We start from the raw sequence: 26,123 nt of genomic DNA on the forward strand, positions 1-26,123 counted from the left end.
TGTCTCTCTCTTCCCTTCCCGCAGCCGAGGCTCCATTGGAGCAAAGATGGGATGGCTCTGTGGCCTCTGCCTCAGGCACTAGAGTGGCTCTGGATGCAACAGAGCGACGCCCCAGAGGGGCAGAGCATCGCCCCCTGGTGGGCATGCTGGGTGGATCCCGGTCGGGCACATGCGGGAGTCTGTCTGACTGCCTCCCCGTTTCCAGCTTCAGAAAAAAAAAAAAAAAAAAAAAAAAAAAAAAAAAAAAAGTAGATGAATATATAAAAAAGCTGTGGTACCTTTACACAATGGAACACCACTCAGCCTCAGAAAAGAAGAAAATCTGTTTTTTGGGGTTTTTTTTTTGTATTTTTCTGAAGTTGGAAACGGGAGGCAGTCAGACAGACTCCTGCATGCGCCCAACCGGGATCCACCTGGCATGCCCACCAGGGGGTGATGTTCCGCCCATCTGGGGTGTCGCTCTGCTGAGACCAGAACCATTCTAGCGCCTGAGGCAGAGGCCACAGAGCCATCTTCAGCGCCCGGGCCATCTTTGCTCCAATGGAGCCTTGGCTGCAGGAGGGGAAGAGAGAGACAGAGAGGAAGGAGAGGGGGAGGGGTGGAGAAGCAGATGGGTGCTTCTCCTGTGTGCCCTGGCCGGGAATCGAACCCCGGACTCCTGCACATCAGGCTGATGCTCTACCACTGAGCCAACCGGCCAGGGCCAAGAAGAAAATCTTACCTTTTGTGACAGCATGAATGGATCTAGAGAGCATTATGCTAAGTGAAATAAGCCATCAGAGAAAGATCAGTACCATGTGATTTTACTCATATGTGGAATCTAATGAACAAAATAAATTGACAAAATAGAAACAAAGTTATAGATGGAGAACAGATTGATAGCTGTAGAGGGGTGGGGAGTTGTGAGGGTGGATGAAAAAGAGTGAAGGCATTAAACAAAAAAATAAAATAAAACTTTCATAGACACAGACAACAGCATGGTGATTGCCAGAGGGAAGGGGGAAGGGAAGAAGTAAAAGAGGCTATAGGGGGATCAGTGGTGATGGAAGGAGACTTGAGGTGGTGAACACAAAATATAATATACTAATGATGTGTTATAGAATTGTACACCTGAAACCTATATAATGTTATAATTTTATTAACCAGTGTCACCACAAGAAATTCAATTTTATTTATTTATTTATGTTTAAGTGAGAGGAAGGGAGTTAGTGAGACAGACACCTGCATACACCCCAACTGGGATCCACCGATGCTCGAATCAACCAAGCTATCCTCAGTGCTGAGGGCCAACACTCGAACCACTCGAGCCACTGGCTGTGAGAGAGGAAGAGAGAGAGAGAAGGGAGAGAGGGAGGGGATGAGAGGCAGCTGGTTGTTTCTCATATGTGCCCTGACTGGGATCGAACCTGGGACATCCACACTCTGGGATGATGCTCTATCCACTGAGCAAACTGGCCAGGGCCACAATAAATATAATTTAAAAAAAGAGAGTGGCCTGACTGTGGTAGCACAGTGGATAGAGCAGGGGTCGGGAAACTTTTTGGCTGAGAGAGCCATGAACGCCACATATTTTAAAATGTAATTCCGTGAGAGCCATACAATGACCCGTGTATGTTACACATTATCCAATAAAAATTTGGTGTTGTCCTGGAGGACAGCTGTGATTGGCTCCAGCCACCCGCAACCATGAACATGAACAGTAGGAAATGAATGGATTGTAATACATGAGAATGTTTTATATTTTTAACGTTATTATTTTTATTAAAGATTTGTCTGCGAGCCAGATGCAGCCATCAAAAGAGCCACATCTGGCTCGCGAGCCATAGGTTCTTGACCCCTGGGATAGAGTGTCGACCTAGGACACTGAGGTCCCAGGTTTGAAACTCCAAGGTTATCAGCTTGAGCACAAGCTCGCCAGCTTGAGCATGTGGTCGCTGGCCTGAGCATGAGATCAGTGACATGATCCCAAAGTCGTTGGCTTGAGCCCCAAGGTTGCTAGCTGGCTTGAGCCCAAGGTCACTGGCTTGAGCAGGGGGTCACTGGCTCAGTTTGAACCCCTTGGTCAAAGCACATATGAGAAACAATCAACGAACAACTAAAGTGATGCAACTACGAATTGACTCTTCTCATCTTTCTCACTTCCTGTCTCTCTGGACAAAGAGAGAAAGAGAGAGAGAGAGAGAGAAAGAAAGAGATTGACTTTGAGAAAAGGTTAAGATTTTGATAGAAAAAAAGTTGGGTGAATGCCAGAGTTAAGGGACAGGTTTAATGAAGAGAGTGATAGAGACTGTGGCAATGAACTATAACTCAGAAATGGGACCAGGTGCTCATACAGAAGATTAGAAATATGGTTCTGCCTCAGTTACACTGAAACACAACCTTGTTTCACATTTCAGGGTCAATGCAAGGGGTGCTATGCAGGGGTTGAGACTTTAACATGTACCTCACTATGGTCATCAAGTGTAATTTCCCTGGAGATTTGAGAATGATTTGTAATAGATCTTTTGTCTCTAATGTGATTCACCTACAGTCTGATGTGATAGTACAAACAAAGGAAAAGGCTCCTTGCCTCCTTTTTGGGACAGAGAATTGATTGGCTTATGACCAGCTTCTCTTTTCTTTAAAACTCAAATCAAATTGAATATGTTACTCATGACTTTCTAATCTGACTTAGATAAGTAGTTCTTGTTATTAAATAATAATTTGTCTTCTCAGAAACGTTGGAAGTATTCTTGTGGAATTACTTCAACAATAATCCTTAGCTCAACTCTGCATTTTGCTGCCAACCTGAGACTCAAGGAGGAAACCTAAGTCATAGTGAATCTGTGTGTGTGGGGGGGGGGTTAGGATCACTGCCTGTCTGCTTATCTTTAATGCTCTTTAATCTGGCCACTACCTCAGAGATTAGCAAGTAATCTTAGAAGGGCTTTTCCCCTCATCCTCAATTACTTCCTTCTGCAATCCCCAAGGGACCTTTCCCCAGAATTTAAAAATCATTATCCGGCCCTGGCCGTTTGGCTCAGCGGTAGAGCGTCGGCCTGGCGTGCTGGGGACCCAGGTTCGATTCCCGGCCAGGGCACATAGGAGAAGCGCCCATTTGCTTCTCCACCCCCACCCCCCTCCTTCCTTTCTGTCTCTCTCTTCCCCTCCCGCAGCCAAGGCTCCATTGGAGCAAAGATGGCCCGCGCACTGGGGATGGCTCCTTGGCCTCTGCCCCAGGCGCTAGAGTGGCTCTGGTCGCGGCAGAGCGATGCCCCGGAGGGGCAGAGCATCGCCCCCTGGTGGGCAGAGCATCGCCCCTGGTGGGCGTGCCGAGTGGATCCCGGTCGGGCGCAAGCGGGAGTCTGTCTGACTGTCTCTCTCCCCATTTCCAGCTTCAGAAAAACAAACAAAAAAAATCATTATCCAAGAAATAAATCAGAAGAGACAAAACCAACACTTTCCCAGTTTTTAAGGTTATGGGACAGGTGCAGATATTAGAAGAAAGAGATCATCAGTTTCTAACAAGCAGTTGGAAGGACTTTCAAACCCAGGGGCCCCACGGAAAAGAGGCGGTTTCCACGGCAACCCGGGCTCCTCCCGCTGCCACCTCCTCCTCCTAGTAGCCCAGGGTACCGCCGGACAGCGTCCTCCCGTGCTCCGCGTCCTGATTGGCTGCACAGGCCGTGCGCTGATTGGCGACGGCGATGCCGCGGGGGGTGACTATGGGGGCAGCGGTGGTTGATGGTTGACTCTTACCTCCCGGGTAAGGGGTAGCGACTCCGGCGATCCGCTCAGACTCGACCGGAGTACGAGAGCGGCTGACGCTCAGTCTGGAGCCGCGGGCGACACCTCGCTCGGCTCCACCATGCCCGCCGGGAGCAATGAGCCGGACAGCGTCCTCAGCTACCGGGTAGGGCCCGCCTCCTGCCTCCCGCCCCTCCCGGGCTCAGCCTCCTCATCCTCGGTCCACCTGGTTGCCGCTGCCCACAGCTGGTCTCCGCAGCCGCTCCGGGAGGGTGAGGGATGCTGTCCCGGGACACCAGGGGGCGCTCCGGGAGGTTGGGGATCCCATAGGGGCTGCGGGAGCGTGACCTTGGGCCGAGCCCAGGAGCTGGCGGATTATTGCCGCATCCGTTGCGCGACTGGCGGTGACCTCTGTTCTCCTCGAATCCTCCTCGCTGGGAGAGAGGCTTGCTTCTGGGCCTCGCCTTGTCGTGCTAGAACATGGGAGAAAGGGTAGCCAGGGGCCATACTCTGGTGAAGCAGGTTTCCTCTTTGTGTTATTTCTGGGGATTTCTGGAAGAGCAGGAAAGACTGTAGGCTAGGACCGAACCCTGTTAGTTTGTCCAGCTTTAGGACTCCCTCCACCCATTGCACAGACATCTAACCAGTTCTGAGTAGGGAAGCAGAAACGGACTGGAGAAGTGTTGAAAAGCAGAAACAGTGTTTATTTAAGGGAATGAGAAAACCCAGTTTAAACTGATAACCCAACTATTGGGATGGCTAATGTAATGAAAAGCGTGGGACTAAGTGTCAGAGTATGTGGGCTCAATCTACAGCTGCCTCACACAGGCTTTGTGACCTTGAGTAAGTCACTCACCTCTTTTAACATCAGTTTCCCATCTACTAAAATGGGAAAGGTATCTGGTTCCCTTACCTTACAGGGTTGGTTTGAGGACAAAATGAGGTGCTGTTTGTGAAAGGGCTTTGTGCAATGTTTATTGTGTGATAACCAGTCAGTGAGTGGTACCTCACTGTATTCTCTACCACCCTTCCCTACTTCCTGTGCAGGCAGGTGGTACATAGTTACTGCTCTGGAAAGAGGGAGTGAAGAAGGATCACATCTGAAGTGGAGGGTTCTTGAAGAGAATAATGGACCTTCTCGGGAAGGACGATGGGTCTTAGAAACAAGTGTCACATTGATAGTACGGATTGTTTATGTAAGGAGGCAGGGAAAACACTGAGTCTCTAGCAAAATGGGTATCAGACACTGACTCTCTTCTTCCTGGCGGTTTGCTACTAGAAGATCTGTAATTCCTTCTTTGCTTACTCCATCAAAAAAGGAACCAAATCTAAGATTTTGGAAAATCCGTATCTAATCTTGTTAAGGCTTACTAAATGTATTCACTCTATATTTGGGATACAGTGGTAAGCAAAATTAGGCAATGTCCTTGTCCTCTTGAACTTCCCATCTAGTGTGTGTGTGTGTGTGTGTGTGTGTGTGTGTGTGTTGGGCAAGGGGGAAGTAACCACACAAGTAAACATATTATTATAAACTGTGATAAATGCTTTGAAAGAAAGATAGACAAGGGAGCTAAAAAGGGCCTTGGAGACAAAACGACTACATATGCAAAAGTCCTGTGGCAGAAAGTGGTGGTGTTTGGCTACAAGGCCTTAAAGAGGGCCAGTGTAGCTAAAGGCACAGAGAGTAAATGAGGGGAATGGTGTGAGACATACTCTGGTGTCATAATACAGGGCCATTGTAGCCCATGCTGAGGAAGTTGGTATTTCTCTGAGGAACAAGGGGAAGCCATTGAAGGGGTTTAAGCAAACAAAAGAGAAGTAGAGAGAGAGTTAAAGAGCCAAGGCGATCATGATCAGATTTTCCTGCTGAAAAGATTTCTCTGGCTGATGTGGGGAGAGCAGAGTGGAACGAATGTGAGGAGACAGTGTCCCAAATGTGCACAATGTGTACAGATTGTATTGTCAAGATCATAATAACCCTTAGGCTTCCATTAGTGTTCGGAGAAATTGATAATTCTTGTGCTTTGGGGATAGGATCGAAAATAATTACTTCCTTTGCAACTAGTTCATGAACATTTTCATGGGTGGTGGGATGAGGAAAAGAAAAGGAGTAGAGTGGAAACAGTAGGACCTTATGAAGGCAGAGTCAGATGGGAATGTGGATATAGGGAGGAAAAGAAATGAGGGTAGGAGAAAAAAAATGGGGCTGACTTATGGGAAACACAGTCAACCAACTGAAAATTACCAGTTAAGCCTCCTATGTGCCAAATAGGTTGTGTGGAAGGGAGATAGACCTTGCAAAATGAGGAGATTGTATAACACGGAAACAGAGAGGTTCCAGACATCACATTTAAATATCATTCACAAGTCTGTGTTGTTTTTTCTGGTTTGGATTACTGCACCAGCCTTCTAATGAGTCCCTCTGCCTTCTTTCTTTCTTTTCTACTTTAAGCATGGCAACCAGAAGGAGATTTTAAAAACTCAAATCAGATAATGTCATATCCTTTCTTGAAACCTTTTAGTGGCTTCCCAGTACATTTTAGAATAAAATCCAAACTCCTTATCATGGCCTACATGATATCTGTACACCTTATCATGGCTTTAACATGATCAAGGCCTGGTCACCCTCCTTGACCACCTTTCAACCACTCTCTCACCACGCACCCTACACTGGCTTTCAGTTTCTTCAATATGGCAAGCTCCTTCATGCTTCAGGACCTTTTAATTTTTTTTTTTTTTTTTTTGTATTTTTCTGAAGTTGGAAACGAGGAGGCAGTCAGACAGACTCCCGCATGCACCCGACCGGGATCCACCGGGCATGCCTACCAGGGCGCGATGCTTTGCCCATCTGGGGCGTTGCTCTATTGTGACCAGAGCTATTCTAGCACCTGAGGCAGAGGCCACAGAGCCATCCTCAGCGCTGGGCCATCTTTGCTCCAGTGGAGCCTTGGCTGCAGGAGGGGAATAGAGAGACAGAGAGGAAGGAGAGGGGAAGGAGTGGAGAAGCAGATGGGCGCTTCTCCTGTGTGCCCTGGCCGGGAATTGAACCCGGGACTCCTGCTTGCCAGGCCGACGCTCTACCACTGAGCCAACCGGCCAGGGCCAGGACGTTTTAATTTTTTTTGAGATTTTTATTTATTGATTTACAGAGGGGTGGAAGAAGGAACAAGAAGTATCAACTCATAGCTGCCTCACTTTAGCTGTTCATTGCTTGCTTTTTGTATGTGCCTTGACCATGCAAGCCCAGGGTTTCAAACCAGCAACCTCAGCATTCCAGGTCGTCGCTCTATCCCAGGGGTCTCAAACTCGCGGCCCGCTGAACAATTTTGTGCGGCCCGCAGACTAATCCACGAAGTTCAAAATATTTTGGATAAAATGAAGTAAGCCTAGGGCCCTACTTGTATTTTTCATTTCTCTAGCATCCTAGCTAGATATTAGCTTAGTTAACAGCAGTTGTGATGCGAACTACAGTTTCTGGTCGTTTTGTGACACTGAGTAAACTGCATGTACGATTGTGCTTGTTGTACTGATTTTTTTTTTTGTTTTCAACTGCAGTGAGAAAAGTGTTGCGTAACAGTTGCCTTTTGTAGACCTAGTGCGGCCCACCAAACGGCTGTGATCTTGCTCTGCGGCCCACATGCTGAGTTGAGTTTGAGACCTCTGCTCTATCCACTGTGCTGCCACGGGCCTGGCAGAACCTTTGTTCTTGTTCCTTCTGCCTAGGACATTTTTCTACTTAGGTCTTAAATCTAATGACTCAAATGTCACCTCCTCAGAGTGGCTTTTCTTGACATTTACCCACAGTCGCCACCTTTCATGTGATCCTGCTTTGTTTTCTTTCTTTTTTGTATTTTCTTTTTTGTATTTTTTTGAAGTTGGAAACCTGGAGGCAGTCAGACAGACTCCTGCATGCGCCCGACCGGGATCCACCGGCATGCCCACCAGGGGGTGATGCCCTGCCCGTCTGGGGCGTAGCTCTGCCGCAATCAGAGCCATTCTAGCGCCTGAGGCAAAGGCCACAGAGCCATCCTCAGCTCCTGGGCAAACTTTGCTCCAAAGGAGCCTTGGCCGTGGGAGGGGAAGAGAGAGACAGAGAGGAAGGAGAGGGGGAGGGTTGGAGAAGCAGATGAGCGTTTCTCCTGTGTGCCCTGGCCGGGAATCGAGCCCAGGATTCCTGCATGCCAGGCTGACGCTCTACCACTGAGCAAACTGGCCAGGGCCCTGCTTTGTTTTCTTAATAGCACATGTAATTTATCTAAAGTGTTCTTGTTTATTTCCAAATAGAAGCTTCTAATGAGGGCAGTGACCAGGCACAAAGTATTTTCACCTAGCAGGGTGCTGGGCATTATATCAGTGCTCAGTTGCATGAGTAAATGAATGATTCATCCATAATCAAAGTCAGTGTGCCTCTCCTTAGGGAGGTAATGGCCTTGTCAGGATTAGCACAGGACAACAGACGGCCATTGCTGGAGTACACGAAACTTCTCCCTTCTCCCTTGTTGTGTCTTTGCCCGGGTGTTGCCAGCTGGAATGAGTCAATGAAGGTCCGCATTATTGAATTTTGATGAGATCTAGAGAGGTGATTATTGAAATTTTAATAGTCTATGAGCTCTTAAAGGGGGTAGAAATGAAGGAAGATAAGAAAGCTTCAGGGAAAGCCCCTAGTTTGGACTGGATCCAGCGACATCTTTAACCGTTTGAATAGTATGAACATTCATGTTCGTCCTCGTGCCTCCGGACTAGAGTACGATTGTACATGTACGTCTTTAAACTTTGAGCTGGAGCATGCGCACCTCCCTTGCAGAAGTGTTATAGCATGTGTTGCCATCTATCCTGGAGGCTGGTGAGCCCAATTATCACTATAAAGTGTCTGAAGAGTGCTACCACCTGTTGCATAATATTAGTAACTACATTCAGCCTTGAGTACATGCATAACATATGTAGCTGCCATAGTTCTGTTGACAGAACTTCTTGCATTTACAGCTGGTTTTTGTCATTTTGTAAGTTATTGTTGTTCTAATAATACTCAGGATCTTACATGGTACAATTGTTGTTTTTATAAGCTTTTGCTTTTCCTCAACATATACATCATTCATTCGTCTAAAATTTTCACCTCTTTTCCAGGAAAGATGTCAAGACATAATCAGGCAGGAAGGCTAGCTCTGGAAGATATTCATAATATCTTGATAGCCTTTGTCTTTCAGGGTGTCATTTCCTAAAGCCAGTCCCTGCAACAGCCTCAAAGGATAAGCCACAACGAAAATGCTTTGTATGTCAGCATACTACAAGAAGGGAGAGTAAATTGAGGGACACAAGGGTGATGTGCATTGAATGAAACAAACCACTTTGCCTGCATCCATGTTTTGATGAATATCACAGTTTGAAAAATTTTTAACTGTAAGGAATAAATAGAAATACCTATAAATTGTCCTAAGAATATCATCATATGTGAGTACGTATTTGAGATTCTGCTAACAACAATACTTCTTTATTTACAGATGGGAGGTACGTGAGAATTGCATGAGATAACAAAAATTTTTATTTTAAAAACGTGTAAGGCGTCCTGGCCTGTGGTGGCGCAGTGGATAAAGTGTCGACCTGGAAACGCTGAGGTCGCCAGTTTGAAACCCTGGGCTTGCCTGGTCAAGGCACATATGGGAGTTGATGCTTCCTGCTCCTCCTCTCTTCTCTCTCTCTCTCTCTCTCCTCTCTAAAATGAATAAATAAAATCAAATTTAAAAAAATGTGTAAGGCAACATTAAAAAAAGGCATGTTCTTGTTTCCATAAATTGGTTATCAAACAAACATTTTAAGTTAATAAAACTGTAACTGGAACTAATTTAGTTTTTTGAAAAAAACTCACTCTCAGGGATCAGCGAGCACGAAAAACACTCACTACTCAAAGGGTTAAAGTTCTTCAGAGTTCTGATAAGCACTTTTAGAGCAGAAAGAAGTGCTGGAGAGGTCAGAACCATCAGCACTTGAGTGTGATGGTGCAGGACCTGCATGGAGGTCAGGGAAGGTAGAAGTGGAAGGGTGGGGAGCAAGTGAATTTGGGCAATTACCAAGGTTTCTGTGTGAATCAGGCCTGCTCAGAATGGAGAAATTTGCAGAAATCTTTAGAATAACAAACCCTGGTAAGTGGGTGATAATTGGGAAGCATGGCCGAATGGAAGGAGTCACACTGTATGTCTTATGGGCCTGAGAAAACTCTCAGACAAGAATTTCTGAAGGAGACTTGAGTGCTTGTGTCCAGTGACTGGTGCGTGGATCTCAGTAAATATTTTCTGAGTGAATGAATGAATGGCTCTGTAGAGAACAGGTCAACTTTTCTGAGGTCGGTTTGTGGTAATCAGTCAGTAAATATTTGCTGAATGTTACTGGACAAAAGTGTCAACCATAGCAGCTTCTCCTCTCACTACATTGTGGTGTACAGTCCATACTCCTCTACCCGCTCCCAACCGTATTCCTGTGTGGGCATTGGGGAAGCTGCGAGCATTCTCTATCTGGCTTTACTGGTTCTCCTGGGAAACTTCCGTAGGAGAGGTGTGAGTTATTTTGCCAAGCAGAGAATTGAGGTCGGCTGGGGGACAATTCAGGCTGAAAAATTTACTTCCTGAAGTATTTGTAGATAATTGTCTTAGCTCATGGTTTGCCTTGGCAGGGTTGACAGGGCTCTTGGTCAAGCCTGCACAGTAGTGACTGGGACAGAGCAAAGCAACTGTGTTTATTCTATATACATCTGCTGGTAGGTAACAGCAACACATCTTAGATAATGCAGAGGTTGGTTGTTTTTTGTAAGGTAGTAACACTTACTCTGGTCTTGGTAGTTAGAAAAAGGTATAATGAATGTATTAGTTTCTGTTGCTTTCATAACAAATTACCACAGAAACAGTGGCTTACACAACACAAGTTGATTATCTTATAGTTCTGTAGTTCAGGAGTCCAACAGGGTCTCAGTGGGCTAAAATGAAAGTGTTGGTGGGGCTCAGACTCTGCTTTTGGCATTAGATCTTTTCCTCTGACTCTACTCTTCTCTCTCTCTCCTACTTTTAGGACCCTTGTGATTACATCGAGTTTACCAGAGAATCCAGGATAATCTCTTTATTTTAAATTCAGATGATTAACAATCTTCCATCTGCAACCTTATTTCCAGGGTTATTATTTTGCACACCATAATGTATTAACCAGTAATCTATACTGAACAGGAATGACTCCAAGTGGGGTTCAATAAAAGAATCACTGAGAATCCAGAACCATTTTGAAATTTTAGGCCCTTAGAAGGCTGTTTAAAGAGTCAGAGTAGTCAGTTTATGTGTGTTCAGGGGCCTATGGCTCCCAAGAAGAGGTCTGGAACAGCTGCACAAGTTCTTGTGGAACCCTTTATTCTTGCTATAGGATGGCTGCATTCAGCAAGGAAGTATAATAAAATTGAGGTCGTTAGAGAATTGAGGATCTATGGGTCAGATTTACTGACAGTCTGTAAGGGCCCAGAATCCACAGACTTTGCTGGATGAAGAGGAAGATGGAAGTAAGGAGATGGAGAACTATTGGAAGTCTTAGGGCAGTTTGAGGGACAAGGTTATGTAGCATGAAGGATTTAAGAGGGTAATAATGTGAATCTTGAGCTGTTCTCACTGTGGACCTTCATCAACGATTGGGTGACATAAGCTCTCTAAAATAACCAGGTTATTGCTTTTAGCAATGTTAAAGTATAATGTTAATATAAGGAACACAGAGAAACTTGAGTTCTTCCTATTTCATTTAGCTCTTGTGAGACCTTATTTAGCCGTGATTTAAAACTGTTGTGAGGATTGAGTTAATATATGTAAAGCACAGTGCTAGGCATATAGTAAATATTTGTTTTTAATACTAATTGCATTGACTCAGTTTGCTTATTAGAAACTTTGGAAGCTACTTGTATAATATATATTTGTTGATTTTTAAAAATTGGTTAAATATTGTAGAACTTAACAGATGCTTGACTTTTTTATTGTCCAGGGTAGAGGAGGGTAGAAGGGCAGAGGGGGTAGGAGAATGTTATTTACAATCTCTGAAAACATTAGATCCTTGGGAAAAAAGATGGAAGAGTTCTGTAGAGGTGAAAAATAAAAATCTGAGACTGACTGCCAGAAAGGAGGGGGGTTGAGTTTGGCAGGTCTACAACCCCAGGGACCACAGGTGGAGTGGAACAGCAGGGAGCTGTGTCAGGGGAGTGCTCAAGGTGGGTTCCACGCCCTGCCCTCTTCTTCCTCCCCTGCAGCCTCTGTGGCTGCTTCTAGGAGCAGGAGCCATTATGTAAGACTCAGCCCTGCCCCTGCCTTTTAATTTGTCTATTAACTGTGAGAATCGGGTCTGCTACTCAGCTATAATTCATTCATTTTCCCAAGGCTCATAACCATGCTTTCTCTTTCATTATGTGCCTTGCAGTTTCAATGTTTTAATGTGTTTTTAACCCCGTTCATTCTTTTTTTTATCTTGTCGTTGTGATAGTCACCCAAATCAGTTCAGAGTTCTGTGGTGGGTAATTTTCAGTGAGTTATGAGGAAGTACAGAAAAGTGATTTAGAAACAGGGCCTTTGCTCTAGTTCATCCCTCTTTTCCTCCTTTTCCCCCTCCCTCCCTCCCTCCCTTTCTTTTCCTCCTAAACTTATATAATGTGGCTTCCGTGACTCTAATCTTTTTCTGAGTCGAAAATTCCTCTGAGAATCTGATGAAAGTTATGGACCCTTTCCCAAGAAAAATGCACACTCACACATAATCCTCTGAAGCCCATTCAACGGTATCCTAGAAATCCATGGTTAAGAAATCTTCTCTGCCGTAAATGATGATGGTGTCAGATGAAATAATAAACAACTAGTGAGGTATCTGCAACAAGGACAGACCAATGAGACTTGATGTTCCTTTCTTTTCATTTTTATGATTTTAAACAAACTTCAAATATACTTAAAATTTATGGAACATTTCAAGCATGTACCAAAGTAGAAAGACTTATAAAATGAATTATAATGTATAATGTACCCAATGACCTCACTTCAACAATGAACACACGTCTATTGATTCATCTATGCCTCTAGCCATTCTTCAAATTCTATACGTCATATTATTTCAGCAGTTAAAACTTCAGTGTGTATCACTAAAGATTAAAGATCATTTAAAAAAAAATGACCTAACTACCATAGTACAATATTATTTTTACACTTAAAAATTAACAAGTTCTTTATATAAGTCAAATATCCATTCAGTTGTTTAAATTGAGTGCCTGATAATTTTTTTAAATTGTTGACTTATTTGAATCAGGATCCAAACAAGGTCTACACATTCACATTAAAGGCTTACCTTTCAAGTGCTCTGGCTAATGGTGTTTGACAGTGGCTCTGTTTTCCTTGGCAAGACAAAGAAAGTAGATAAATATTTTTTCAGTGAATTTAGGTGTGGTTAACCAATCTAAGTTAAGGAAATAAGTTGATTTTCAACCTGAATTTTTAAGACAGTTGACCTTGCTCTTTATATTTTGCTTTCATAGACTTAGAGTCAAAATCAGCCTGACCAAATGGTGGCACAGTGGATAGAGCATCGGACTGGGACGCAGAGGACCCAGGTTCAAAACCCCAAAGTTGCCAGCTTGAGTATGGGCTTACCAGCTTGAGCGTGAGGTCACCGGCTTGAGTGTGGGATCAGAGTAATGATTCCATGGTTGCTGGCTTGAGCCCAAAGGTCACTTGATTTAAGCCCAGGGTCACTGGCTTGAGCAAGGGGTCACTCACTCTGCTGTTGCCCCCGCCACAATCGATGAATGATTAAGGTGCCACAACGAAGAATTGATGTTTCTCATCTCTCTCCTTTCCCGTGTCTGTCCCTATCTGTCCCTCTGTCTGTCTCTCTGTCAAAAAAAAAAAAAATCAATCATTCCTCCCTCCCCCACTTCATCCTGATTCCTGCTGTATTCTATGCTGTGTCAGGTGTCTATGGACAGTTTTAAGCATCCTAATTAATTGGTTCTTGTCCTCTGGGTATTACAAACCTGTGGGGAAGCCAACATGAGAAATTATTATGAGAAAATATGTAATTTAGATAGAGTTCAGAATACTAATAAATATTCATTCATCAAAATTTATTGGAGGCTCTGTTGGGTTGTCTCAGCGGTAGAGCATCGGCCCCTGTGTGTGGAAGTCCCGGGTTTGATTCCTGGCCAGGGCACTTAGGAGAAGCACCCATCTGCTTCTCCACCCCTCCCCCTCTCCTTTCTTTATATCTCTCTCTTCCTCTCCCTCAGCCAAGGCTCCATTGGAGCAAAGTTGGCCTCAGGCGCTAGGATAGCTCCGGTCTCAGTGGAGCAACCCCCCAGATAGGCAGAGCAGCCTTCCCTGGTGGGAAGGTGTGGTGGATCCCAGTTGGGTGCATGCGGGAGTCTGTCTGTCTGCCTCCCTGCTTCTCAATTCAGAAAAATACAAAAAAAAATTATTGGATACTTGCTACCATACTGGATATTTTACTAGGTACTAGGTATATAGTGGTAAACATATAAGTACTTACTCTCCTGGGACTTATAAATGTGCAAGCTACTTACAATGGTAAGCTACTGCATTAGACTCCATGAGAACATTAAGATGAAAATATGTGGCTCCTGCTGTCAAGAAATTCGTGATCTTAATCATGACCTAGATGGACAAATAAATCCAAACAAATGCAAGTATTTTTCACCTAAAAGTTATTCCCCAAACAGGACTTTATATATATAAATGAGGGGATGTAGTAGTGAGGCCGACTCCTGCATGCGCCCCAATCCAGATTCACCTGGCAACCCCATCATGGGCCAGTTCTCGAGTACTGAGCTATTTTTAAGACCTGAGGCTGATTTGCTCTGATGGAGCTATCCTCAGCACCCAGGGACCACTGCTCAAACCAATAGAGCCACTGATGGAAGGGGAAGAGGGAAAGAAGGGGGAGGAGGAATGGGGGGGGGAGCAGTTAGTCGCCTCTGTGTGCCCTGACCAAGAATTGAACGAGGGATGTCCATACACTGGGTTGATGCTTTATCCACTGAGCCACCGTCCAGGGCCAGGACTTATATTAGAGTCTTTACAACTTAGGTGGAGATGAAACTGACATGCTCTGGAAAATTGACTCAAAGCACCTATGGTGATGAGGAGGACATTGATGTTAAAGATGTATTTGAAGATTTTGAATAACATTATTTATAAAATGTGACAACAAGTAATATTTCTAAGTTCATTTATTATTTTACATTTTTGTACTCCTTCAGTTTTATCTATAAATATTTCAGTATGTATCAATAAAAGGATTCTTAAAAAAATGAGCACAGTAATACCTAAAGAGAAAAACAACAATTTCTTTAATATCAGAAAAGGTCATCAATATTCAAATTTCCAAGTCTCAAATATCATAACTTTAAAAAAGCTAAAAATTTTATTTTAGTTAGTTGTTTGAATCAAGATTCAAATAAAGTCCACACATTGTGGTTGGTTCATTATATCTTTTAACCCATTGGTTTTACTTTTCTCTCCCTCTGTCTCCCCTTTTCTCTTCTTGTAATTATCTTTTTTTTAAAAAAAGGGGTGGGGCCCTGGCTGGTTGGCTCAGCGGTAGAGCGTCGGCCTAGCGTGCGGAGGACCCGGGTTCGATTCCCGGCCAGGGCACATAGGAGAAGCGCCCATTTGCTTCTCCACCCCTCCGCCGCGCTTTCCTCTCTGTCTCTCTCTTCCCCTCCCGCAGCCAAGGCTCCATTGGAGCAAGGATGGCCCGGGCGCTGGGCATGGCTCTGTGGCCTCTGCCTCAGGCGCTAGAGTGGCTCTGGTCGCAATATGGCGACGCCCAGGATGGGCAGAGCATCGCCCCCTGGGGGGCAGAGCACCGCCCCTGGTGGGCGTGCCGGGTGGATCCCGGTCGGGCGCATGCGGAATCTGTCTGACTATCTCTCCCTGTTTCCAGCTTCAGAAAAATGAAAAAAAAAAAAAAAAAAAAAGGGGTGGAAAAGATTTGTTTTACATAGTTTTCTACAGTCTGGATTTTACTGATTGTATTCATATGGTGTTGTTTTTTTCCATGGAGCTCTGACTTACTGTATTTTCAGTAAATTGGTATTTGGATTTAGAGGCTTGATTAGATTCAGGGACAATTTATTTGTTATGATTACCTCATGGGTGGTGATAAGGTCTCCCATTAGGAGGCATACAATATCTGCTTGTCTCTCTCTTTGTGATGTTAGTGGCTGTTGGAAATCAATGCAATCTATTTGGACTGCAAAATGGCAGTGTTCTAATTCGAACACTTTTGTTCAGTGTGACTGAAAGTGTTGGAGAGTATAGGACAGAGTGGATGTGAGATGGGAGTGAATTCAAGGGAAATTGCAAAGGAGAATTGTTTCCCTGAAAACATATAATAGGCACTCAACATATACAGATGGGTGAATAAATACATTAGAAATTTCAATTGTGGAATAAGAAATGATGGTGCCATAGATAGGAATAAGTGAATGAGCAGAGGGTGCTAGTTTTGGAAGGAAGATTAGTTTGGTTTTAGACACAGGAGTCTTGAGGTGTGGCATCCAGTGGTTTGTCAAATATTGAGCGACACCGTTTCAGGCTGCTGTTGAAATTGTAGTACTCAAGTGAAGGAACCAAAGATAGACTACTCTTCCTTGGGAAATATATTTAGATGAAGAAGATCAGCCTTAGGATGAGACAGAGAAGATTTGGTCAGGGAGCAGGATGGAGAATTTAATTTCAAGGACAGAGTGTTAAACAGGCTCAAATGCTTCAGAGGTCAAGGGAGACCACTTACAAGATGCCAACATGTTGTATGGATGTATAGATTGAGTCCAGAGGTGAAAAGGCATCAATGAGATGTGCAGTCATGAGACTTGGGCTCAGTCCTAGCTCTGCCGTTTACGTCATTTGTGACATTGGCAATCATTATTCAATGTTCTCTGAGTTTCAGGCTGCTCATTTATAAAATGAGAAAGAGAATGGCTGCCATGTTTGCATCTCAAAGTTGTGAGGTTCAAATTAAAAATAAATATAAACCATTGTGTTTTTCTTCCAATTGTTGCATAAAGAATCTCACACATTATGCGGAGTGAAATAAGCGGATCAGAAAAAAACAAGAACTGCAGGATTCCATACATTGGTGGGACATAAAAGTGAGACTAAGAGACATGGACAGGAGTGTGGTGGTTACGGGTGGGGGTAGGGAAGGAGGGAGGGGGGAGGGGGAGGGGTACAAAGAAAACTGGATAGAGGGTGACGGAGGACGATCTCTCTTTGGGTGATTGATGGGTATGCAACAGAACTAAATGACAAAATAACCTGGAAATGTTTTCTTTGAATATATGTACCCTGATTTATTGATGTCACCCCATTTAAATAAAAATTTATTTATAAAAAAAAAAAAAAAAAAGAATCTCACACATGGCACTTACCTGAATGTTTAAATGAATGTATGGGTATTACTATGACTACTTCTTTATGTTTTAACAGAGATCAGATGAAGAAGCTGTGGTGGATCAGGGTGGGACCAGTACAATTCTTAACATTCATTATGAGAAAGAGGAGTTGGAAGGTAAGAACTGCTATTCTATGCAACAGGAAAATTAGTGAGAGGCAACCTGGTGTGGGAGAAACAGCTTTGTCAGAAGAAGACTGGGGTTTAGGTCCTAATTCTCACTAGCTGTAAGACCTTGGGGGAAAATAATCTAATTTTCCTTAGCCTCAATTTTCTTTTCTGTTGAATGAAAGTAGGGATGGTAATACCTGTCTTACTACATTGCTCACAAAAATTAGGGGATATTTTATCATTTCATATTCATTTTGAAATATCCCCTAATTTGTGAGCAGTATATTAGGATCTAATAAACAGCATGTGAGACAGTGCTTTGAGAACTGTGAAGTGCAATATAAATATGAATAAATGATTTATTCTATGAGAATGTGAGGTACACAGGTCAATTTATTGATTCTTGACAACTGCTTAGAAATATAAGTATAAGTCCTGGCCAGTTTGCTCAGTGGTAGAGCATCAGCCTGGTATGTGAATGTCCTGGGTTCAATTCCCAGTCAGGACACATAGGAGAAGTGACCATATGCTTCTCCACCCCTTTCCCTACCCCTCTCCTTTTCTTTCTCTTTCTCTCTTTTCTCCTCCCATAACCATGGCTTGATTGGTTTGAGCACATTGGCCCCAGGTGCTCAGGATGGCTCCGTGGAGCCTCTACCTTCAGGCACTAAAAAAGGTTGCAAGCATGGCCCCAGATGGGCAGAGCATTGGCCCCAGACAGGGGTTGCTGGGTAGATCTCGGTCAGAGTGCATATGGGCATCTGTCTCTCTATCTTCCCTCTTCTCACTTGGAAAAGAAGAAAAAAATATATAAATACAGGCAAAATTTTGTTTATTTATTTTTTAAGTGAGAGAGAGAGAGAGAGACAGACAGACAGACACAGACAGGAAGGGAGAGAGATGAGAAGCATCAATCAGCTCATAGTTGCAGCACCTTGGTTGTTTATTAATTGCTTTCTCATATGTGCCTTGACCACGGGCCTTCAGCTGATCCAGTGACCCCTTGCTCAACCTAGCAACCCTGAGTTCAAGCCAGTGACCTTTGGCTTTAAGCCAGCGACCATGGGGTCATGTCTATGATTCCATGCTCAAGCTGGGTCCTCAGCGTCCCAGGTCGACACTCTGTCCACCGCACCACCACCTGGTCAGGCAAATATATACAAAAACTTAAAAGAGAAAGTACAAATAATTTTAAAAACTCAGTTTGGCTATAGAACTCTGTTTTTACCGCGTTTTTGATGTTTGCTCTTCCCTGATGTTTTCATTTAAACAGGAAAAAGGAGAACACACATATACCTATAACATATTCTTTAAGTACCCAACACAGAGTTATGTAAAAATCCACTGAAGTGGACAGGTAGAAGCATTTTTATTGACTTGCTGTTTCTAGTTTATCTTATTAAGGCCCTTCCTTCCTTCCTTCCTTCCTTCCTTCCTTCCTCTCCCTCCCCCCCTCCCTCCCCCCCTCCCTCCCTCCCTCCCTCCCTCCCTTCCTCCCTCCCTCCCTCCATCCCCCACACGTAGCTTCCCATAACTATTGTGTGGTGTCCCTCTGCTTTCCTTTTTCCTGTGGGGCCTACTTTCCTGATAAGGGCTGATGCTTGGTTTTATTAGAGAGAGGCTGTTGTCTAGTATAGCTTTAATGAGCACCCACATTTGGCTCAGGAGCCTTTGTGGACACACTTCAGTTCACTTCCCCTGCAATGTTGAAGACTATGATACAGCAACTTTCTAATGCATGTGAAAAATCCTCTCTGTACTGCTTGTTCCCATGAATTTTTTTTCCCCATCAAAGTGGTACAGTCCCCAGAGAAAACTTGTCCTTTGGATAGGGAGAGCAAAAGCTGTGGAGGCTGATTCTCATGGATCTGTTACCACGAGAACTTATGTGGGTGGCTCTTGGAGGTCAGTGGAGTTTGGATATATCGAGGTCAAGTTTTCCAGGTTATTTTAACCAGATGGAAGAGCCAATGTGGGCTTTAGCAAGTGGGAGGAAGTGGGAGAAGGAAAGGGTGTGGCATGGTGGGGGGAGGCTAACATTTGTTGAATGACCCTTGTATATTAGGCATTCGATTAGGGCCTTTGTACAAGTTGTCCTTTTTATCTTCTCAACAACAAAGACAAGTAGATTTTACCCCTGTTTTGGGGAAAACTGCTCATGGTCATTTAGTCAGATAGCAGTTGAGATTGGGATAAAATTCTGCTTTTTCCACTCTATCACATTGCCTGCAAGGAAGGACAGTATCCAGCATTAACTCCCCAATCTCAACATCTTACTCGATTATATAAACATTGTTAGGTATTGTCTGCCCTCCTTCTGCTCTGATAATCCTGTTGCCCTCTACCCTCTTATTGCTCTGTTTAGTAGTTTGGGCCTACTAGACGTTTGTCCTCAGCAAGGAGTTAGCCATTTATAAATACTTTTGTCTACTTGGGAGTAGAATAATAAACTTGGACAAACTCTCTTGAATCCTGAGGACTGCGTTCTATCCACAGAGGTCAGCTGAGTAACTGGCAGTAGGAGCAGCTTCTCATAACATCTTTTTTTTGAGAGAGAGAGTGAAAGGGAGAAGAGAGAGAGGAAGGGAGAGAGAGGAGAAGAAGCATCAACTCGTAGTTGCTTTCACTTCAGTTGTGCATTGATTGCTTCTCATACGTGCCTTGACTGGACCAAGCCAGTGTCCCCTTGCTCAAGTTAGTGACCTTGGGCTTTTCTTACCAGAAAACTCAAGCTGGCGAGATTTTGGATCCTGTGGACAAACCCCTGCTCAAGCCAGCAACCCTGTGCTGATGAGTCCACACTCAGAGCCAGTGACCTCGGTGTTCCAGGCTGATGCTTTATCCACTGCGCCACCACTAGTCAGACATCATCTATTCCTTGTGCGTTCTCTGCTTTGCCATAAATGATAGCCATCTATGATGATGTCATTACTAGGGGCAATGTGTTGGAAAATGGTCCTTGATACATAGATTTTTTTTGAAAATTAGAATCTTTTTTATGTTAGCACCATTTTAAAAAAGCACTCCAGGCAAATGGAGGACAAATAACTCCTACTTCGCAGGCCTGGTGTGGTTCTAGAGCAGCTCTGGAGAGAGGAGGGATTTGCTGGACATGGTGTGGGCTCTACTCTGGACTCACTCTGAGGGCAGCTTTAGGACTCTGTGAGGCTGCACTAAGGGTGGCATCACCTCTTGAAGGTATGGGATAAAATTAGTCTCACTTTGGCCCTGGCTGGTTAGCCCAGTTGGTTAAGGGCATCGTTCTGAAACAACAAGGTTATAGGTTCGATCCCTGGTTGGGCACACATGGGAAGCAACTAAAATATGCACGACTGAGTGGAACAAGAAATGCTTCCCTTTCCATTCCCTTTTCTCTCCCTTCCTCTCTCTGTCTCCCAAAAAATAAAAAAAATTAAGCCCTAGCCAGATAGCTTGGAGCGTTGTCCCAGAGCACGGAGTTGCCGGTCCTATTCTCTGTCCAGGGCACATACAGGAGCAGCTCAATGTTCAATGTTCCTGTCTCTTTCCTCCCCTGCCCCTCTCAGAAAAATAAAATAAAACAATCAGTCCCACTTTGACGGGAGACGAGTAAATTACATCCTGATCCGATAGGTATGCCATGATACAAGGTTCCTTGGCCCTCTTCCTCCTTTATCGCATACTGTCTACCCCATATGACATAAACCATTTCTTCACCCATTTTCAGAACTACTCTGAGATTTTGTCTCTGGATATTGTGAGAAACTTTTGTAAATGTGGATCTTTTGCATAAGTTAATTCCGTCAGTAGGTGATGGTGCATTAAACCATGACATTGGTTTTTTTTGTTTTTTTTTAAATAACTTGGAAGAATCGAAAACATCACAACAGATTTCCCAAGATAAACGCACAAAGAGCAGTAGTCCATAATGTGCTTCAGTGGGCTCTCCCTGGCCCAGAGGAACACAGAGCAGTTGTTTTAGAGGAATAGGTTTTTCCATTTTTCCTGGCAGATCATTATTCTTGATTAAATACTGGTTTTATGAATCCTACAGTAAGTTTAATGCCTTATTTATTTATTTATTTATTTATTTGTTATTTTTCTGAAGCTGGAAACGGGGAGAGACAGTCAGACAGACTCCCACATGCGCCCGACTGGGATCCACCCGGTACGCCCACCAGGGGCGACGCTCTGCTCACCAGGGGGCGATGCTCTGCCCCTCTGGGGCGTCGCTCTGCTGCAACCAGAGCCACTCTAGCGCCTGGGGCAGAGGCCAAGGAGCCATCCCCAGTGCCCGGGCCATCTTTGCTCCAATGGAGCCTTGGCTGCAGGAGGGGAAGAGAGAGACAGAGAGGAAGGAGGGGGGGGGTGGAGAAGCAAATGGGCGCTTCTCCTATGTGCCCTGGCCGGGAATCGAACCCGGGTCCCCCGCACAACAGGCCGACGCTCTACCGCTGAGCCAACCAGCCAGGGCCAATGCCTTCTAATAAGTTCTTAACAAATGTGTAAGAGCCATTTGGTCATATTCTTAAGTTTAAAAGTAGAAAAAAAATTATTGGCATCTGTGAGATTCCCCCCTGTGGTTATTGACTTTGAGTCAACCTGTAGCCCAGGGGAGTGAAACACCTTTTGTATGTGCTAATGAGTTCCGTCTGCACTCTCAGTAGACCCAGTCTGCAGGATGGGTCGTGATTTCTGTCCTGATCCACAAGATTCAGTCTTAGTTCAATAATGATCTTTCTCTGCATTTCTGTGCATACTTTCTTTTTAAGAGAGAGAGAAATAGGAAGAGAGAGATAAGAAGTATCGACTCATAGTTGCAGCACTTTAGTTTTTCATTGATTGCCTTCTCATATGTGCCTTGACCAGGGGCCTACAATTGAGCCAGTGACCCCTTGCTTAATCCAGCGACCTTGGGTTCAAGCCAGTGACATTGGGCTTCAAGCCAGTGACTTTTGGGCTCAAGCCAGCAACCTCAGGGTTTTGAACCTGGGTCCTCAGCATCCCAGGTTGAGGCTCTATCCACTGTGCCACCACCTGGTCAGGCAATACATACTTAGTTTTAAAAATATGTATATACTGTTACATCTTTCCCACAAATTTTGCTAAATGAATACTTGTATTTGCATACAGTTGACCGCAAAGAGTAGGTTTGGCAATGACTGAAAAAAAAATAATGGAGAATTAGATGGGAAGGAGGTAGAATTTGGGTCAGTTGGTAGGTAGATGAGGAGGATAAAGATTGGGTGGGTAGGAGAGCAGTTGAATGGCCCTACAACTTCAGCCTTATGCTCCCTCTGGTTTGCAACTAGTCTCTCTTGCTATTCTACATTTTGTATTCTACAGTACAGAAAAAATAAAATTTAAAAATGATCCTAGAATATATTGGCTGCTAAAATTTGTTCCAGGCATTGTGTTAAGCATTTTACATACATTGTTATTTACTGCTCACAAAACTGCTCTGAGTTTACTTATTTATTTATTTTTATTTTATTTATTTTCATTTTTTCGAAGCTGGAAACGGGGAGGCAGTCAGACAGACTCCCGCATGCACCTGACCAGGATCCACTCGGCATGCCCACCAGGGAGCGATGCTCTGCCCCTCTGGGGCGTCGCTCTGTTGCATCCAGAGCCACTCTAGCGCCTGAGGCAGAGGCCACAGAGCCATCCTCAGCGCCCAGGCAATCTTTGCTCTAATGGAGCCTCGGCTGCGGGAGGGGAAGAGAGAGACAGAGAGGAAGGAGAGGGGGAGGGGTGGAGAAGCAGATGGGCGCTTCTCCTGTGTGCCCTGGTAGGGAATCGAACCCGGGACTCCTGCACGCCAGGCCGATGCTCTACCGCTGAGCCAACCGGCCAGGGCCAAAACTGCTCTGAGTTTAAATAATAAACATTCAGTACTCCTTTTAAAAGAAAGTCACAGAGAGATTAGATAATTTATTCAAAGTCACAAGGCTAGTGAATGATGAAGTCAAGTTTTAGACCTAGGCAGGTTGACCTGAGCACTTAACCACTTTTCTAAGCTGCCTCCCTGCCAAGACTGTAGCAGCTATCAGGGTGACTGCATTTGCTTTTTTACAGTTGATCAAATTGTTGTTGTAATAATAACTAGCATTTGTATTAGCTTTTAATTTTCATACACATTATTTCCTTTGATCTTAACAGCACTCCTGTGAGGTTTGCAGCAACATGCAAGACAAAGGAGACCTTGGACTCTAAGATTTCTATATCCTTAGTCCTGGAAGTCTTTCAAGTTTATCATTACAGCATGTGACCAGACCAAAGAAATGCAATCCTTTTCCTCTTAAATATCCTAGATTCCTCTTACAAATGGGTTTTCTCTACACACCTTCCGCTTCTTTTCAGGTCATAGAACTCTGTATGTGGGGGTTCGGATGCCGCTGGGTCGGCAGAGCCATCGGCACCACCGAACCCATGGCCAGAAGCACCGGAGGCGAGGCCGGGGCAAAGGTGCCAGCCAAGGGGAAGAAGGCCCAGAGACCCTGGCCCACGGTATCACCCTTGGGAGAGAGGGCGGGTGTCCATGGTTGGGGGCATAAAAAGGCTAAGGGAATGTGTGATAGACATTAAGCAGGTGGTCTTGATTCTGTAGCTCATCTAGAGAGTTTTCAGAGCTTGCTTACAAGAAGAAATGTTTCCAAGAATTAAAAGTATCTTCTTGAAAACAGTTCAGGACCCCCAAATCAATACTGTACTAGGTGAAATAATTTGCTAGAGAATTACCCATTCCTTTTGATTAGATTCATCAGATTTCCAGTTTCTTGTAGGTTTTCTTCAAGTGGTCTTATTTAATAATTTTTCCCTCCAATGAAACTGCTTCCACAGAAGTTTTTCTGGAAATTTCTGGGAATAAAGAAATTGTTTTTTGATCTGCGTTCAGGATTATCTTCTATATGTTCTGAAGTTTAAGGCTCCCAGATGCCCTAAGTATGACAGAATTCTATATCTGTTCTAAGCTGAGGCTGGGAGCAGACTTTTCTCTGTGGTTGATTTCCCAGACACACCATCGCAGCGTGTTCAGTTCATTCTTGGCACTGAGGAAGATGAAGAACACGTGCCTCATGAGCTGTTTACAGAGCTGGATGAGATCTGTGTGAAAGAGGGGGAAGATGCCGAGTGGAAAGAGACAGCTAGGTAAGGTTAAAGGAAACTGGGTCAGGATCTGCTTGGGTAGGCAGTGTTACTTTTCAGCAAGTGACAGGCCTACCTTTATTTCTTAATGGGAGAAGTGATGACTGACTTGGGGACTGATGTTCCAGAGTATTCTGAGGAGTTTTGTTTTTTTTAAGTGAGAGGAGGGGAGATAGTAAGACTCCTGCATGTGCCTTGACTGGGATCCATCCAGCAACCCTTGTCTGGGGCCAATGCTCGAATTAACCAAGCTATCCTCAGCACCTGAGGCCGACGCTCGGACCAGTGTGGATAGGCCAGTGCTCTATCCGCTGAACCAATGGGCAGGGTCCTGAGGAGAGTCTTGATGTTGGCTTCTTTGTGGTGTATTTGATCATATCTATGCCAGTTGACCTTGAGCCTAGGATATAGGTACTCTCCTATTTGCTTGAGGCTTTCTTGATAATTTAGGTCTGGTTTAGAAGTTGCCTGATGGGGCCACCTTGGTTTAGACCTAGCTCAGAAGACAGAGCATAAGTGCAGACTTTTGCTAAAGGTGAACCATAGAGTCATTTGTGTTTTAATTCACTGGAAGTCCCAGGACTTTTGAGATTAACTTCCTGTGGGACAGTCCAACCTTATAGAGACCCTTGAAATTATAGTCAGTCTGATAATAGCCTTCCTGAGATAGTTGTAGAGTAGCCATGCTAGTCTGAGGCTCAAATCCAATAAGAGCTCTTAGATTAACCAGGGCCATATCTAGGGCTCCTCAAGTAACTGACCAGTGAGCCTATGGGTGATTCAAAGCCAACATGCCCAAGCCTCAGGGTAAGAGCCAGTGTGAGTAGCAAAGAGTGGCTCCTGCCCATGTCAGAACAGCTCTTCCTGGATGCCTGCTGTTATCCGAGGATGTTTTCTATGAATAGAGAGTATTAAGCTGATGGACTCAATACCAAGCAAAAAGGCAATTAATCTTGTTATTCTGTCTTTAAAAACTGCTAAAGGTCACACAGATAGGCTCTTTAAGAAAGAAAATATCATTTTATTAATGTGATTGTCAGTGTATCCAAATGATAGACGTTAGATCTATTTTTTTTTTTTCTGAAGCTGGAAACAGGGAGACAGACAGACTCCTGCATGCCCCCGACTGGGATCCACCCGGCACGCCCACCAGGGGGCGATGCTCTGCCCATCCTGGGCGTCTCTCTGTTGCGACCAGAGCCAGTCTAGCGCCTGAGACAGAGGCCATGGAGCCATCCCCAGCGCCCGGGCCATCTTTGCTCCAATGGGGCCTTGGCTTCGGGAGGGGAAGAAAGAGACAGAGAGGAAGGAGAGGGGGAGGGGTGGAGAAGCAGATGGGCGCTTCTCCTGTGTGCCCTGGCCAGGAATTGAACCTGGGACCTCCACACGCCAGGCCGACGCTCTACCACTGAGCCAACCGGCCAGGGCCACATTAGATCTATTTTTAATTGCATAAGTAATGCATGCTTATTATAAAATATTAGAAAATAAAGATAAGGAAAAAGAAAAAAAATATGTACAGAACCCAAGGAATAATGAGGAATATAATATTTGGTGTCTTATACATATGTGTTTATATATTTTAAATTTTAGAATATTATACTGAGTGAAATAAGTAAATCAGAAAAAGCTAAAAACTATGATTTCACACATAGGTGGGATACAAAATTGAGACTCATGGACATACAGTGGGT

At 44.4% G+C, this 26,123-nt stretch overlaps 1 protein-coding gene and 2 non-coding genes across 4 annotated transcripts in view; 1 reads left to right on the top strand and 2 right to left on the bottom strand.

Moving 5' to 3' along the window:
• Positions 1 to 628: 628 nt before the first annotated feature.
• On the bottom strand, positions 629 to 704 carry TRNAI-GAU (transfer RNA isoleucine (anticodon GAU)). Its single transcript has one exon. It is a non-coding gene; the product is annotated as a tRNA-Ile (tRNA).
• A 2,995-nt stretch (positions 705 to 3,699) lies between these two features.
• Positions 3,700 to 26,123, top strand: part of SLC4A8 (solute carrier family 4 member 8) — a 98,039-nt gene continuing 75,615 nt past the window's right edge. For both annotated transcript variants that reach the window (XM_066265264.1, XM_066265271.1), the window contains exons 1-4: positions 3,700 to 3,892; positions 17,226 to 17,307; positions 23,644 to 23,790; positions 24,297 to 24,432. In XM_066265264.1, coding sequence (XP_066121361.1) covers positions 3,848 to 3,892; positions 17,226 to 17,307; positions 23,644 to 23,790; positions 24,297 to 24,432 — 410 coding nt within the window. In that variant the 5' untranslated portion in view covers positions 3,700 to 3,847. The remainder of the gene's footprint in view (positions 3,893 to 17,225; positions 17,308 to 23,643; positions 23,791 to 24,296; positions 24,433 to 26,123) is intronic.
• On the bottom strand, positions 21,679 to 21,754 carry TRNAN-GUU (transfer RNA asparagine (anticodon GUU)). The gene has a single exon. It is a non-coding gene; the product is annotated as a tRNA-Asn (tRNA).

This window comes from Saccopteryx bilineata, chromosome 1 (genome assembly GCF_036850765.1).
Source record: "Saccopteryx bilineata isolate mSacBil1 chromosome 1, mSacBil1_pri_phased_curated, whole genome shotgun sequence".
In the NCBI taxonomy this organism is placed as follows: Eukaryota; Metazoa; Chordata; class Mammalia; order Chiroptera; family Emballonuridae; genus Saccopteryx; species Saccopteryx bilineata.